At 46.9% G+C, this 17,090-nt stretch overlaps 1 protein-coding gene, 1 non-coding gene and 1 pseudogene across 4 annotated transcripts in view; 1 reads left to right on the top strand and 2 right to left on the bottom strand.

The window, feature by feature from the left end:
- FSD2 (fibronectin type III and SPRY domain containing 2) overlaps positions 1–5,916 on the top strand; it is a 47,099-nt gene extending 41,183 nt beyond the window's left edge. For all 3 annotated transcript variants that reach the window (XM_047738392.1, XM_047738394.1, XM_047738395.1), the window contains 2 exons: positions 873–1,049; positions 3,258–5,916. In XM_047738392.1, the coding sequence (XP_047594348.1) occupies positions 873–1,049; positions 3,258–3,510 (430 nt within the window). In that variant the 3' untranslated portion in view covers positions 3,511–5,916. The remainder of the gene's footprint in view (positions 1–872; positions 1,050–3,257) is intronic.
- LOC125105195 (uncharacterized) lies at positions 5,407–11,652 on the bottom strand (annotated as a pseudogene).
- Positions 6,541–6,667, bottom strand: LOC125105911 (small Cajal body-specific RNA 15). The gene has a single exon (XR_007129150.1). It is a non-coding gene; the product is annotated as a small Cajal body-specific RNA 15 (non-coding RNA).
- Positions 11,653–17,090: the final 5,438 nt, after the last annotated feature.

Consider the following 17,090-nt stretch of genomic DNA (forward strand, 5'->3'; position numbering starts at 1 on the left):
AGACGGCTTCATTTTACAGAGAAGATTTGAGTTCATGTGCAGTGTCCTTCCCAGAGCTTCGAGTGGCCTTCAGAACTGGGGGTTTGAGGATGTGAGGGCGATCTGGCTGTGACAGCTGTCACCCGTGGATCACCAGGGTTGATGCGGCTGATCTGGCTGGCTGGTCAGGGACCCCCTCCTACCCTTGGTGCTCCATGCGTCTCCCTCCCAAAGCTGCATGCGGGGTCCAAGAGGACGACCTTCCCGGGTAGAGGAGGACTGTTCTTCGGTCAAGGGTATAGGAGTAGCTGCGCTCCCCTGCCAGAACCTCCGAACAAGCTCTCAGGGTCCGTTTGCGGGAGAATTTACGGCCGTCAAGCTTCCAGGACTCTGGACACAGCCAAATGAGCCCCTGCAGGTGGCTGTCTGCCTTTTCATAGGTTAATTAATTAATTAATTAATTAAGAACTTGGTTTGAGAGTAGAAATCATGCGTTAACGACAGCTAAACAAATCTGCCTAGGGATTTGGGGAGCCACTTAGAGTTTCGTTTTGGAGATACTCGTGTGGCCAGATCTCCAACAAGAACCTTTCTCTGGAGAATGCTGCCTTGTTATAAAACAAAACGTAACTCTGACCTTTTTAAGTGTAATTGTTCCTGGGGGCATCTTGGAGGTGGATTCTGATCATCTGTGAGGAATCTGCTCTTCGCTCTTCTTGGGACTTGAGTCCCCGTCTTCTGCCTGTGGACTGTCGCTTCACACGGGAGGCGTTCAGAACACCGCCCTCCACGTGTGCAGACCACCTGCTGGCCGGCCCCAACAGCTGGCGTCACTGCCCAGCACGGCCAGGCCGGGGCCGCCCCAGATCACATGTGCTCCTTTCTAAACCCAGGTGTGTTGCCATCATGGGGAATCTAATTCCAGTCCGAGGGCGCCACTACTGGGAGGTGGAGGTGGACGAGCGGGCCGACTACACGGTGGGCGTGGCCTTTGACGATGTTCCTAAAGAGGAGGACCTGGGAGCAAACCGCCTGTCTTGGTGCATGAGGCACAGATTTGCATCATCGAGGTAAAGTAACATCTGGACAGCCAGGGTTAACATTCGCTTTGCAAGAACAGATCCGGAGGTCTTAGTAGTAATAATGAAGGCCTACAGTGTGTTTCAGAGGATGTTTTAGGGTATTTCAGGGGTCTTTGCTAGTCCTTTCCCCTAAAGTCCAGATGAGAAGAGAAGGAGCAGCTTTGGGTGCTTCTCTTTCAGATAAAAATAGCTAAAATTTGCGGAGAGCTTGTTCTGTGCCAAGCACTGTTCCACACTCTTAGATATTTTATCCTATTTCCTTCTCAAATCTGTTATCCCATTTTAAAAACAAGAAAGCAAGGCCTCCCAGCGGTTCGATAGTCCATCCAATGTGGGTTTTCAGAGCTTGGAATCAAATCCCAGCAATCTGGCTCCAAAGACAGTATTCTTCACCACTAAGCGACTGGTTTTCCCTGTTCAACTCGTGTTATTAAATGCATACACGTTTGATTTGAAGCCTCAATTCTGTCTTTGAGTGGGCAGACGCTTAATAGTTAGGGCTCATTCTGGTTTGCTTCTCCTGTAAAGCACTCTGTCCTGTAGGCATGGACTAGTTCTAGAAAGCTGGGGAAATCCCAGGAGGCCCCCTGGCCAGTGGACATTGTCAGACTTAGAAAGCCACTGTTGCAACCTCCCTTCGCCTCAAAAACTGTAAAACTTCCCACCATTTTCCCAGCACCTCTTTGTGGGGCCTCTGACCCTCACTGGCTTGCTGAATCCTATTAACGTCTGATCCGGTGTTCTCTGCCTGTGAGCCTCCATCACTGTCAAACACTGTCTGTCATGCCCACGCATTTGTGGGAAGACCAGCTTCCCCCTGTAAGATGGCTGGACTAAAACTGACCCCACTAAACCTCAGGCCGAGTTTGAGGAATACGAGACGTATGAGGCACCAAGCCACAGGGTTTCTTTGGATTCTGCCTCAAGTAAGACTAAAAATCAAAGTGTCCTCTCCTAGAAAGGTAAGAACAAAGGGCAGAGAAAGACACTGGGAGGAAAAAGAAAGTGTAGGGGTCTGTGCATAATGGGCGGGGGGGGTGGCAGGACAGAACACAGAAGAGGATGGAACATGAGACAGCATGGAAAGGCAGGCCAGAAGCCAACCCCCAAGCTAGAGCAGTCACACGCAGTCACCTCGGAAGCACGTGTGAGTGAGAGACAGAGTTACAAGTGGAGGATGAGGGTTGGGTGTCCTAGCTGACTCGCATTTCTTCCTTTAGTCTTGCCTTTGCTGTGCTGGAAGGAAGCTAGAGGGAGGGAAAGCTTCTGGTGGCTGCTTAGCTAAGAAAAGGAGTCGAGGGGAAGATGAGGCGAGACGGCCTGGCTTGCTCTCATGCTCGGAGACTATTCTAACTGTCCCCCCGGGGCTGTGGACCTGGCCCTGAGCTCTGCAGGCGTCTGTGGGTAGCAGGGGAATGAAGTCCGCGCGTCTGGTCTCGGTGCCAGCCATTTTCAAAGCACACGGGCCACAGAGCATGGCTGCTGTCGCAGCTAACGGTGACAGGCCCCCGGGCAGCCGTGCTAAGGCTGAAGGTTTGAGAACTGTGCGTGAGTACTTGTGCACACTCTCCCAAAAGGCCCATTTTATTACATGAAACATCAGGAGGTTGCCTGTTTCAAATGTCTTCATTATGAAGGCTTTATACATCCGATCCTTAAAATCCACAAATTTTTATATATTATTATTATTTTTTTTTTTTTAAGATTTTATTTATTTGTCAGAGAGAGAGGAGAGCGAGCGAGCACAGGCAGACAGAGTGGCAGGCAGAGGCAGAGGGAGAAGCAGGCTCCCCGCCAAACAAGGAGCCCGATGCGGGACTCGATCCCAGGATGCTGGGATCATGACCTGAGCCGAAGGCAGCTGCTTAACCAACTGAGCCACCCAGGCGTCCCAAATCCACAAATTTTTAAAATATCTATTTCTACACAAATTTTGATGCAATTGGAGTGTATGCTACAATATTCAAGGTTTTTAGGTTAAGAGATTGTTCAAAAACAAATGGAGTTTAAAAATATGTCTCAGGGCAAATTTTAGAAAAGAGATATATAATTTTGGAAATGGCCTGTTTGGGTAGTCAGTTAATAAAAAATAAAACAATCACAGGAGTATGTGAATAAAATTAATATGAAATGCTGTGTAAATAAGCCCTCTACAGAATTTCTGAAGCTTTGTTATATCAACACTTAAATTTTCAGGCATGAGTATGAGTTCCTGCACAACAAGACGACTCCAGATATAAGAATAACAGTGTCCCCAAGGAAGATCGGCATTCTGTTAGACTATGAAAACTCAAAATTGTCCTTTTTCAATGTGGACATTTCTCAGCACCTTTACACGTTCAGCTGTCAGCTCCACAGATTTGTGCATCCCTGTTTTTCTCTGGAAAAGCCTGGCCGTCTGAGGATACGTAATGGCATCGTAATGCCCACGCACGTCACTTTCTATTAGACCGTTCTGATGCCCGGCTTCCTGTCACTCTTGTGGTCCCTCCCCTCCCAGCCGCTCAGCCCTCAGCCCGTGGGCCTGGGCACTGAAGTACCACGCACCCGGCCCCAGTCCAGATCCCACTCTCCTCTAGCAGACGGGTGTGCTGACGCTCCCGTGCTGCCGCCCGCCCGTGTGTTGTTCAGTGCGTCCCCACCAGGCCCGGCTGTCACGTGAGCGCTCTGCCAGCGTGAACCCAGAGGTCCTTCAAGTGGTCAGGCTGTACCGGTCTTTTTGTTTATAGGCAAAGTATCTGAATCTCCAAGGCCTACAGAGCTCGGGCTGAGTGGCGAGGGAAGGGGAGGGAGGGATGCGACACTCGTGCTGTGTAGCCAGCGGCTGGAACAGACCTGCAAAGACGAGGGGCCGTCCACAAAGAAAAGCAGGGAAGCCACGCGCCTTCTCCTCTCCTGTTTTCCCAGCACTGTCGGCGCTGTGATGAGGGTCTCCCGCTGCGCACTGTGTGACGCCGTTCCTGTCCTTCACTGAACCCACGCGCTCAGGCTTTGCAGTGCCCTCTGCCACGCCCGATTCCGTGAAGGCGGGTCAGGGTCTGTCTTGTTCATCGTCCAGTCCCTGAGGGCTACCCCGTAACGAACAGGTACCCACTGCCTATGGGATGAATCTGTGTCCTCTCCATCCAGCCACTGCCCGTGGGCGCGCTGTCCCTGCTCTTCGGCTGAGGGACGGTGGGGCCCCCTCAAAACCAGCACAGGACGCGCGGCCGGGAGACACCGTGGAGGGGAGGCGGTAGGAAGGCACAGAAGGGCCCCGGCAGCTTGATGGCAAGACAGGGACACGGACGACTCCGTACTACCGCATAGATGCACTTTCACTGCATCGACGACGGGCCGGGCAATGAACCAGGAACGCACAGACATGAGTGGCAGCTGATCCTAGGAACTGTCCCATAAAGAGAACCAGGTTTGAAATCAGAAGACCTACACTGGATCGCTAGTCTGTAGCTGCTTTGCCTTCAACCCTAGAAAAGTCCCACTATCTTCAAGCGCTCCTGTTTCCCTTTAAACAGAGAAAAATACTTGTTTCATAGGACAGGAACACTTCCCAGCGACCGTGAGAGGGCACGACAGTATAGGGCGCACAGCGAATGCACGGCAGCTCCTGAAGACACCAGCCCACCGAGACCCAAGATGAGTGGGTGGTCTCCCCACCGGCAGCTCTGGGACTTCCGGCCCGGCTGCGCTCATGCCATCCTGCGACCACGGGACTCGGCCCCGCTGGCTGCATGCCCGGTTCTCCAGCCCAGGAGTCTGGCCGTCTCTCAGAGCTCTGCCCACAGCACCTCCCAGCTCGCAGAGCAAATGACTCCGTCTGTGAGGCAATTCGCAGAGACCGTTCTGTGTCCTGCCCTGTGGAGGCCTCTCAAAGCAGACATCACCTCATCACTTCGGGTTTTCTGTGAACTGGAAATGCCATGGCTCTAGAATCTTCTGTTTTCTAGCACACTCGAAGTCCGACAGTGAACACCCCTCCTGTCTCCAACTTGGCCTGTGATGTGAGCAGCAGCTCAGATTCCTGACTTCACAACCCACCTTGACGATATCCCAGCTCCTTAGTCTCACATGCACATGCACACGCACACACACGCACACACACCTGCCCTGCCGCTCTGCATCGCTGGCCTGAAATCAGGAAGGTACGGCCCATGTAAGCACAGAAGGTTCAGGTTACAGACACACGCGTGTATCCAACCCTGTTCTCAGCTCCAGAGACAGAAACTGCAGTAGGAAGTAGGACATCACGGATAAGGCAAGTCTGAACTCAGGATTCTAACAGGCTTTATGGAATGTTTCACGTGTAATACGGACAAGTATAAATGATAAAAACTCGACACCTATATAAGGTCTGAGTGAAATTTTTATTTGATCAAGAAAAAAAAAAACCTAAAATTGGCACTGAGCACTGACATTTAAAATTCACTTAATTTACACAAGGCATATGAACAACTTAAAGCATCGTAATTACTCAGCATAAAAAACTGGTTTAAACATGTTTCTTCTGCAAGAAGAAAAAATAAGTCTAGAAAAGAACCAAACAAAACTTTTTTTTTCTGTAAAATATTCCAGTTCCTAAAATATCACAAATAATCTGCTAAAACTAAATTTTAATAAGGGGCAGGATTTACCTCAAGGCCATGTTCACCTGCAACCCCGCTGATAAATCTGTTAAAAAACAAAACAAAAAGGATTTTTAGAACATCAGACAGTCGAGGCCACGATCCCTGACTGCAGTTAAAACATGTCAGTCTGTTCTCTCCCTAGCTTCACCTGCCTCACTGTATAACCCTTGAGCAAATTATTAACAGAAGCTTTGGCTTCCCTCAACAAAGGGGAGTGAGAATATGTAAAATAACCACAGAATCTTAGTGTCACTAACATGGGTTTAGTAATTCAGGATAGTCTGATTTGAAGGTACCTGAGATAGGACTAGAAAGTTGGTGAGAGAAAGGACACTGGTTGCTGATAAAATTAAATTGCCTTTTATTTGGAAACGTGTATAATTGACTTCCTGCTGGTTCAGACAATGATATACAATCACTTATACACACTCAATTAAATATTTCAGAAGCACGTGCTTGGTGATCAGTATCAAGCAGAGCAATTACATGGACATCGAGGCCTTTTCTGCATCACTTCCCACCCTCCAGTACTTGTCAGAAGCAGAAGTTCCCGTGGCTCACACGCTGGCAGCTGCCCGCAGCGCGAGTCACTCTGACACAGCATTCCGTAACTCAGACCCTGCCGGTCTCCATACAAGGAAGCTCAGCTCCCACAAAACTTGCTGGACTCCCTGAAGGCTGCACCACGGGAGAGGTCCTCCTTCCACTTTCCTGAGCAACTTCTCCAATTTCCAGCCCCCTTCCTATCAGTTAGCACTGTAAGAGTTTTCGTGGATCCACCACCTTCTCCCACCCTTTCTAATCTAATAATTTACTGTTCCTATTTTACAGTACGATGACTCGAAGTGTGTAGTTGCTGTTGGTAGATAAGTAGGTCTTGAATTTACTTTGCAAACAAGACCTGTTCTATCTACCTTTTCCTTTAGGAGGCTAACAGCAGAGTCGGCTTGACTTCAAGGACTCTGTTTTCTTAGTCTCCAGAAGACCAAGTCCGGCTTTTAAAGCACGGTCCTCTAGCGTGTCAAGACACGACAGGAATGGTCATCTATCATTTTTAGGTAACTGATGACTTTTCAAGTTTTCAGAGATTTTTCTTCACGGCAATCCACAGTTAAGGAATCTAAATTCAAGATGAGAACCGATGGCTTGGGAAGAAGACTCCAGCCAGTGAGCAAGTCTCCTAGAAGGCACATGACGATGAGCTGGGCATGATGCCCCGAGGCAGGAATGATGTCAGAGTAGCTACAGCACAGGTGCTGCTGCCCTGCCTGTTTTCTGCTAGTCCCAACCCCAGGAAACAGTCGAGCCCCATTCACCGACTGATTGCTTTTTCTTCATTTTCCCAGACTTTGACACTATCAGGTTCTCTGCTCTGTCTACTCAAGTCCTGGTGGACTCAAACTGTAGTTGATCTGAATCGTGACAATTCAGCTACATAGCACGCAGCTCAGACAACATGCAGTCATGCACACAGAGCCCATAAAAAGGCGTTTGTATTACGAACTTGGATTGTCCTTTTGCGGTCCCCCTCATGCTCATTCCTAGCCCTAGATGTGGGCTTAAGAGATGCCCTTAAATTCACAAAGACGGGTCTGGGGTCCGGAATATACTCCATTTGCTAGGAAACCACTCAGTCAACAAAACCTAGGTCTCCCAGCTATGCATTTTAAGAAAGGAACTTCGTTTTTTTAGAGATGGATTTCCTGAGTACATACACTGCTTCATGGTAAACCTGTCATCTCATTCTGCCACTCAGAAAGCTTCCTACCCTCTGATTTCTTTTATACCCCAAACACCCACCTGATGAAGGGGGAAACAGGGAGAGAGAAGGAAAATAAGAGAAGTACTACCCAAAAGCAAGCCCAGACCTCTGAAGAAAGGCAGAAGATACTTGATAAACAAGCCACAAATCCCTAGGCACCTGGGATGGACCGACCCGTTCTTGTCCATCTAATCCCTAAGTAGCTCAAAGGTCACTTCCCGGAAGCACTTCCTTCTAATTCCTCCCTCTCCCAGGCTGAGTTCAGTGCCACACACTTACCTCTTTTTGAGTGGTATACTGCAACCCGCGACCTGTGTCGGCTCCACTCCGCTGCACGCAAACCAGAGGCAGGAGCTGTACCTCCTCACCTCAAACCACCAGAACATGGAAGCGATGATGTCTGCAGAGCTCATTTACCTGGAAAGAGGTAAGAGACATCAAACTGTCTCCCAAATTAAATCTCTTCATCAGAAAGCAAAGCACTTTTAAATTATGTGTGCTGGGTGAGGAGAGGGAGATAAAAAATATTCTCAGCCTTTCTGCAGTCCCCACATACCTAAGGATCCACCACAGAATCCCATTAGTAACAGCAACTTCTGACCTGGGAGGAGGAGGAGGGGGCTGACAAGACCTGACATGTGAGGAAGAGGTTTAGAATGCTTTCTTCCCATCACCACAAGACATCACTAACGCTCACATTTAATATTTATTGCAGTTTTGACTATTCTTAGAGAGCCCATATTTTAAATGCTCTGAAACATCAATTCGGTTTTTATGTCTGGAGGCTGATGAGTAGAAGTGAAGACCCTGACAGAGCCTGATCGATTGCACGACACACCGCACCACAGCTCTCTGCCGGTCCTAGAATCTAAGACTTTCACAGAGAAAGGACATGCTGTAAGGTTAACGACAACCCCAGGGATGTATAAAGACTGCAGGTGATAACTTCTCAAATGTAAAGTGTCTTTTAAAAATCATTTTATGGGAGAGATTTCCTCACCCTTCCCCCCCCAAAATTGTAGCCAAACTTATTTATCAGACATAGGGTGAAAACCCAAATATATGGAGGCACCTCTTATTCTTGAAATCTCATCCTTTCCTAAAAAGTTGATGGTATTTTCAGACCCTAGGTTTCATTATTTTAAATTGGAAAACTCTGGGGACACGTGGGTGGCCCAGTCGGTTAAGGGTCTGCCTTAGGCTCAGGTCATGATTTCTGGGTTGTGGGATCAAGCCCCATGTCAGGCTCCCTGCTCAGTGGGGAATCTGCTGCTCCCTCTCCCTCTGTGCTCTCTCTCTCTCTCTTTCCAGAAATAAATAAGTAAAAATCTTTAAATCAGAAAACTATATTCCCAGCCCTTGAAAGAATGTCAAGCCAATCTCCCCAAAATAACTGCATATAACTCTACCAAGGATTTCTGTAAAGTCAAAGGCATTTTAAACATCGATTACCTACTCAGGTAATCATTATGAACTCAGCAGTGGGTACATTTCTGTGCAGTTACTAATCCACCGAAAAGTCTCAAGTTCTGGAAGTGAGAGGAGGGAGATGCATGCAGACTGTAATGTGCTGCGGTCACTGGAGGAGAAGGTAAGAGCTGAACAGCCGGGGGAGTGAGTGGAACAGAAACCGCCTACAGCCTGTCCACGTCCAAACCCACCGAAGGGGTGGTCTTCTCTCCTCAGCCCTCCCTAGTAGTCTGAAGCGCTGTCTGCAGCGCTATGCAAACCAACAGGAGAAAAGGAAAACAAAATGGAAGATGTGTTCCTTGTGCCTGGAATTATACGTGCCCTGGAAATAAAAGACTGCACCTTACTGCATTTTTAAGGTAATATTTCTGCCCATGTTACCATCGCTTGCAACAGCAATCATGTCTACATCATCTCAAGTTTCTTGGGAACATTTATGCAGAGCACTTGTTCTCAGGGCCTGGCTCTCGTGGGGGCCCGAGACCCTTTCAGAGGCTCAGTCAGCTCAAGACTACTTTCATCATTAACACTGAGACATTATTTGCTCTTTTCACCCTTATTCCATGAACGTACAGAGCAGAGTTTTACCAGACGCTACACTATGTGAGGACATTCATCACAGACAACAGTATATGCTTGGATGTTCTTGTGATAAAAACGTTTCTCAGTTTTAACTTCTAATACTACAAATAATCGTGTGTGTGTGTGTGTGTGTGTGTGTGTGTATGTCCCACATAAACAAAATCTCTTTGGAATCCTCAGTAATTTTAAAGGAGGGTCCTGAGGCCAAAAAGTTTAAAAGTTCTTAATACAGAGCGTCCAAGTCTTCCCCACAATGAAGATCTAGTTGAGTTCATCGGTATAAGAGTACACCCATGCTTTTCAGTACTTGCTAATGTACAAGCCGTTCTGTAGAACTCTGAGGCGTACACACTTTCTTCATTTCCATTTCAAAGGAGAGAGATGGCAGGGGCAATGCTCAGTATGTTTAAAGAGCACGAGTACCAAATGCAGTGTTACCTAAGACAGCTGAGGCCTGACTGCAGGGCACCCTACGGCGTCTCACCTGGACTGGGGGTGAACTTACAGGCTCACTGTGGCTGGTTTCATTCAGACAGCTTCCGAGGTAAGCATTTCCACGGGCTGTGACAGCAAGTTCCCACAGTGAAAGCTCTGACAGTAAGTAGTTAGCTGGAAGTCTTGCAGGGGAGCACATATCCGTGAAACTCAGGCCTCTAGGAAATGACAGAAGGGACCCACGGACTCCCCTCTAGCTACACAGCATCTGTACTGTAAATAAATGGCCGCGCCTGGGTGGCTGAGTCCACCGAGCCTCCCACTCTTGATTTCAGCTCAGGTCATGATCTCAGGGTCATGAGATCGAGCCCCTCATTGACCTCCGCAGGGAGTCTGCTTGAGATTTTTCTCTCTCCCCGTCTACACCCTCTAAAATAAATAAATAAATCTAGACCCAAAAAAAAAAAAAAAAGTAAATAAATGACACAGTTCTAACTCCTGAAACATACCGACTTTGCCTTTCTTGTATTCATTCTGCACGGAAAGGTATATCCCCGTCTTCACTCCCTTAAAAAGACGGCTTAGCAATCCAAAAAAGCAGTTAAGATGTGGAGAACAAAATGATGGTCTGGAGATGAAGAAATCTCGCTCCTGGTCGTGGCTCTGTCACTAACGAGCTCGGGGACTTTCAGCCCGCCCCCTCTCACTATGCTTCAAGTTAAACTGAACCAAGGGCGATGACCCAGACGGCTGTTCCTCCTCCGACACCAAACGACGTTCCCGGCGGATTTAGGAAGCTTAAGAATGACCTGCCGTGCGCTTACGTCTTCAAAGTCATGCAAGAGGCGCCGCTGCCTCAAGCGGGAGTCACCGATTCAAACCGTCTGCTTCCGTACAGGTCCTCGCGTCACACCCCTTAAGCGACACGGGCCACCACGGATGTGGAACTCACCTACTGCATGATCTTTCTTTCAACCTTACTCCGGGCGTGTCTTTCTCCCTCCCACACACATCCCCACCGCAGCTCCGCCAACCACCCTGCTGGGTTTTTTTAGACGAGGTCGAGAAAGCTGAGCGCGAGCTCGGAACGAGACCCAGCTCACTGGAGACGCCGACCCCGCGATAGATACGCCGACCTCTCACCTCTGCGCCGGTTCCCCGCCATACCCCCCTGAAACCCGACACACCAGCCAGCCTGCCTACTAAGACGCTGTGACCGCGCGCCCCGCTCGTGGCCAGAGTGCAGCCTCACCGTACGCCACGGACGAACCCGCCCCTCCCGCGTTGATCGCGGCAACACCTCCTCTCTCCTTCCGGTGGAAAGCAGCCCTTTCCGGTTCCGGTCGTGGGGAGGAAGTCCCGCCCCGCGCAATAGCGCAACATAGCGGGACGCGCTGACGCGACAGAGATGCGCCCGCAGATGCGAGTGGGTGGCGGGGTAGGTGGACTGAGAGACTTCTGGACTGAGGTCGCAGTTGCAGGGAGTGGGGAGAGGGCAGAGCAGTTCAGCGGGGCCTGGGAAAGCGGCTTGGAGACTCCCGTTTCCCCAAGAACTCGCTCCTTCCTCCCTGAGCGTCCTTCGGGGGAATCGAGGCCCTTCCCTCGCCGGCTGCCGCGTATTTGACTCCGTTTCTGCGTTCCATTTATCTGCGTAGCTGCGTATCCTGCAGTCATAATGGTTACGCTTACCGAGCATTAGCTGTCCGTCGTCTCGGAGTAGGAGCTCCTAAGCTTCGGTAATTCCTGCCGACTACTGTTGCCCTCTCATGAGAGGGCTTGAGTACCTCCATAGCTGTCAGCTGGACTAGGGACATAGCGCTGTTGCGGTTAGGAAGACAAATTGCAGATTAAAATTACCCTTATTTTAGTTTCCGAGGGCTGTCGTAACGAAGCATCACAAACTGGGTGGCTTAAAACAACGCGTTTATTCTCTTACAGTTCTGAAACCAAGAAGTCCAGCATGAAGATGTCAGCAGGATCATGCTTCCGTCTGAAGCTGTGGGTAAAAAGGCTTTTTTTTTTGCCTCTTCCTGGTTTCTGGCGGTGACGAGCCGTCCTAGGAATTCTTGGCTTGTAGCTGCATCATTCGTATCTTAACTGTTCCAGCAGATGTTTTCTCTGTGTCTCTCTTTCTCTAAAATGACAGAGTCCTCCGGGACAAAGGACCACCCTACTCCAGTGTAACCTGATCTTAACTAATTATATTTGCAATGACAGTTTGCAGGTCAAGTCATGTTCTAAGTTTCTGGGAAGGACATGAATTGGGGGCGGGGGTGGGGTGACACTGGCTAGCCCCCTATAGCTGTCAAAGAGCTTGAGAAGTTGGCAAGCCAGAAGCTGAGAATTTGCTGTAGTTCGCAGGAATTCAAACGTAATTCAGTTGCATCCAGGAAGTTTTTGTGGACACTTGAGCTATTGCCTTGATAGGTGGGTAGGATTTGGATGTGCCGTCATAGCTCACACCCAGCGTTCTGGGCAAACAAGCATCACAGACAAGGTTGAACGTGAAGTAAGTTGGGTTAAAGCAGGAAGGATCTTGAATACAAGCGGAAGAGTTCGGACTTTCTTCTGTTTGCAAAATGAGAGTAAAAGTGTTTTGGCAGAGAAGTTGTGTTTTGAAGATTAATTAGTAACCTAGTCAAACCTGCTTTGTGTTACTTAGTCTATTTAAGAAGTCTTAAATCCTGGGGCACCTGGGTGGCTCAGTTGGTTGGGCCGCTGCCTTCGGCTCAGGTCATGATCCCAGGTCCTGGGTACAAGCCCCACGTCGGGCTTTCTGCTCAGCAGGGAGCCTGCTTCCTCCTCTCTCTCTGCCTGCCTCTCTGCCTACTTGTGATTTCTCTCTGTCAAATAAATAAATAAAATCTTTAAAAAAAAAAAAAGAAGTCTTAAATCCTATTCTCTGAGCATATCCTGTTATTTTTCATCCTGGTGTCTCTGCTCCTGCTGTCCCTTATTCCTGGAGTGCTGCCATCAAGGAGAGTTGTTCAACTCATTTTATGTTTGCAACCCGGTAATGCCAAAACCTGACCAACATAGCACAGGAAGAAAAAACTGCTAAACTCCTGTAAATACAAACCCCTAAAATAAAATATTAGCAGATTCCGTTGTTCCCTCCATCTGGAACAAAAAAGGTTTTATCCCGGAAATGATACAACATTAGAAAGCCTGTTTCTATAAATCACTGTATTGGTAGTTTAAATCTGTATGAGGTTTAAATCAGTATGATCATCTCAATTGATAGTGTTATTTGAAAATATTCAATATCTCCTTTGATTGAAAACACTTAGCAAAATGGGAATAGACAAATAGCAACTTGATAAGAGGCACTTGAAAGAAACGGATACTAAATTTCATACTTAATGATAAAACAGTAGAAACATTCCACTAAACTCGGAAAGAAATCAGACTCTGATTTCTCTCGATGCTGAGTTGAATCTCAGAACAAGAGTGACACCTGGATGATTAAAAGGGGTACAAACAGGGCTCCTGTGTGAGGAATACTGGGGACAGCGCCTGGATGCTCGGTGTGAGGAGGTGTTTTTTAAATGAATTCAAGACACTTGTGTAAACATAGGGGCATTAGGGAATGAGAGAAAGGAGACCCATTTTGACAGCAGGTGCTTGCTGCCAGTGTGCCAAAAGAGTGCTCAGGCAAGTCACTTAAAAGCTGTGTCCTGTGTCTGGTTTATTTTCTTATAAGTAGTTATCAAAAGAGTCACTTTATATTTGAAGCTCTTCTCTACCGAGTTCCAAAAGTGTAACAACTAAAATAGTAAATTCCTGAACTCAGTTCCTCAGATCTCAAAATGACTTTTCCTCTAGTTAAGGCAGTTTAAGGAATTAGGAGTTTGAACTTTACAGTTAAGCTGCCTGAGCTAAAAATCCTAGCTCTGCAACAGCTTACCAGCTGTAACCTAGTCTAGTTAATGAGCTCGACCCGGTTCCCTCACATGTGTAATAAAGCAAAGCTACCCATATAAGCGTGTGACACGGGGCTGGCATACACACTCTCGAATTGTTCATGAGTTCGGTCGTTACTATCATAAGAAGAGAAACTTCAGAGTAGGTACAATGCTGTGGAGTGAAATGTGCCTTCTCCCCCTGAAAAAATACATATGTTTAAAAAAACATTTTTTTTTTTTTTAGTATAGTTGACAGTTCTACATTGGCCTCAGGTGTACGACGTAGTGATTCACGTCCTCTGTAAAAAATATGTATGTTTTCAGGGTGCCTGGGTGGCTCACTGGGTTAAAGCCTCTGCATTCAGCTCGGGTCATGATCCCAGGGTCCTGGGATTGAGCCCCGCATCGGGCTCTCTGCCTACTTGTGATCTCTCTGTCCAATAAATAAATAAAATCTTTAAAAAAAAATGTATGTTTTCTAAAAACTTGTAATTTTAAGCCCCAACCCTCAATGTGTTGGTATATGGAGATGGGACCTTTGGAGCTATTTAGGTTTAAGTGAGGTTAGGAGAGCAGAGACCTATTGATGGGATAGTGCCTTTATAAGAAGAGATGCTAGACCGCTCTCCTCCCCACCTTCTTGCCTCTGGCCAGGAGACAGCTGTCTGCAAGCCAGGAAGAGAGCCTTTGGTAAAATTCAGCTATGCTGGCACTCTGATCTTAAGACTTACAAACTCCAGAACCATGAGCAGCCAACAGTTACAAAAATGTTGAGTTCTAAATGACTTACTTTTTTTCTAGTGGAGTTCTGGATAAGGCTTTATAATCATAATAGTATATAATCATATATTGTCATTATAATCATAATACAAGCTTTTCTTCCCCAAAGTCCCACTGATTCTTAAGAGTTTTCTTTTTGTGTAAAAAATGCATTTTGTTGTTGTCATTACTAAATCGGTATTAGGGTATTGTGAAAGGAGTTAAAAGATTTCAGTCCACAACTTCATTAAATTAATACCAACTACTTTAAGGTTTATTTGTTTATTCTGTATGGGAGCAATTTTGTACGCTTGTGTATTCACTTAGTATTATTTCAGTGACTCATTTCAATATTGCTATTTGTTTAAAATATCCATATAATATTCTTTAGAACCACATTATCTCTGATAGGGTGTTGGTAGTATGCAGTGTGTATGGCCAGTGGATGCCAGTCAGACCACTCAGACCAGGGCCCAAAAGAGGATATGGTTTGTCCACCAAAGTGTAAGGTCCAGACTTCCATTTTAGGGTAGTGAACTCAAGGTTTACAATCTTTAGAGGGGATTTGGGAAATTGATGGGAATTAATCTGGAAAAAGAGGCATGAAAATTTTAGAATGTAAATAGAAGGGAGAGAAGATTTGGGATTGGCATTTGGTATGTAGGGATTTTTTTTATTAAAGTCTGATTAAAGTCATTTTCCTCTGGAAGAAATATTTGAATATTCTGATAAGTCATTTTCTTCTGGGAGGAAAATCTACCTGGGACTTTGGGTAACTAGATGATCATTTACTTATAACAGGGAGGGAGTTGGATGATTTTAAACATAGGCCATAAAACTGAAGCATACAAACATATGCATTATGAAAGCTGTTGATCAGAGACTCTGGAGGTGTTCCCCCTGCTGCCTGAGATGTTCACCAGGATTCTCAGGGACCTCCTGGACTGATTGTTTATCCCATAGTTGTCATGAGCTGGGAACTTACCAGCAGATAAACCAGAGTAAAGAAAACTATAGCCTGGAATTTTAACAAGTGAGGACTTAGCAGGCCTGGAGTCTTTCTCCCCAAGAGTATCTCCAAGAGACTGCAGACTGAGCAGAAAGCGGAGAGAGTGGAAATGAGACGAACATCAAAGGAATTAACTGAAGACCAGGACGGAGGACCGTGCGGGTTCATGCTGTGGCTCTCCTCAACCCCACATGCAAGTGACTGGCTTAGCTGCAGCCACCACTGAACACGTCCTAAGCTGGAAACAGAAGCTGGAGAAACTGTTTCTGCTTGGGGAGGGCTCCCACTTCCAGTGTAGGAAAGCCCTTCTCACTTGGGCATTAGGAAGGGTCCTCCTTCCTGCCTGCTGCACGAGGACCCTAAACTGAAGTTTCCCACTTGACACGCCCTCATGTGTGCAGAGTTCACGTGGTCCCTCCATTCCACAAAGAGGCCAGCTGGAGAATTCAAACTCCCTGAAGCAGAGGAAACAAAGCCAGCCACCCAGAGGCCTTCTCCTTTGTTTTAATGTAAATTTTCTTAAATGTTCAACCAAGATTTATTCCTTGTGAAGAAAAACAACAGCAGGTAAGAAAAAGACCTTAGGAGCAAACAACCGGCCTGAGAGGGTAACTAAAAACTATAATTAGTGTCTATGGAAAGATTTGAAGATCCTGCATCATAAATAAAGAATTGGCTACCACGGAAAAAGAATGAGAAAATGAGAAAGTTCTTAAAGTGATTGTTAAAAAATCTAATACTACTGGAATAAAAAATACATTTTCCCTAAAAAGATAATTAGAAACAATGTTAGTGAAAAATCTAAATACCTGAAAGAATTTAAGAAGGAGGGGCACCTGGGTGGCTCAGTGGGTTAAAGCCTCTGCCTTTGGCTCAGGTCATGATCTCAGGGTCCTGGGATGGAGCCCCGCATCAGGCTCTCTGCTCAGCAGGGAGCCTGCTTCCCCCCCACCCGCCTGCTTCTCTGCCTACTTGTGATTTCTGTCAAATAAATAAATAAAATCTTTAAAAAAAATAAATAGTAGGAAGTCAGTGTCTCACAGTTCTGGAGGCTAAAAGTCCAAGATCATCATGTCAGCAGGATTGGTTCCTTTGAAGGTTGTATGGGGAAACAGCTCCCTGCCTCTCCTGTACCTTCTGGTGGTTTCCTGGCAAACTTTAATGTCTATTAGGCTGTAAATACATCACCTTGACCTCTGCCTTCATGTTCATATGACGTTCTCACTCTGTGTGTGTGTCTGCTTCTGTGTCCACATTTCCTCTTTCAGTAAGGATACCAGTTACGTTGGATTGGGATTCACCCTAATGGCCTCATATTAACTAATTACATCTGCAATGACCCCATTTCCAAATAAGGTCACATTCTGAGATACTGGTGAGGACTTCAACATACTAATATTTGTGGGACACAATTCAACTCATGAGCAGCTCTGACACTTTGGTATTAAATGTGTTTGCCATGATAATCTTTGTTAAGTAAGT

Source organism: Lutra lutra, chromosome 7, assembly GCF_902655055.1.
Source record: "Lutra lutra chromosome 7, mLutLut1.2, whole genome shotgun sequence".
NCBI lineage: Eukaryota > Metazoa > Chordata > Mammalia > Carnivora > Mustelidae > Lutra > Lutra lutra.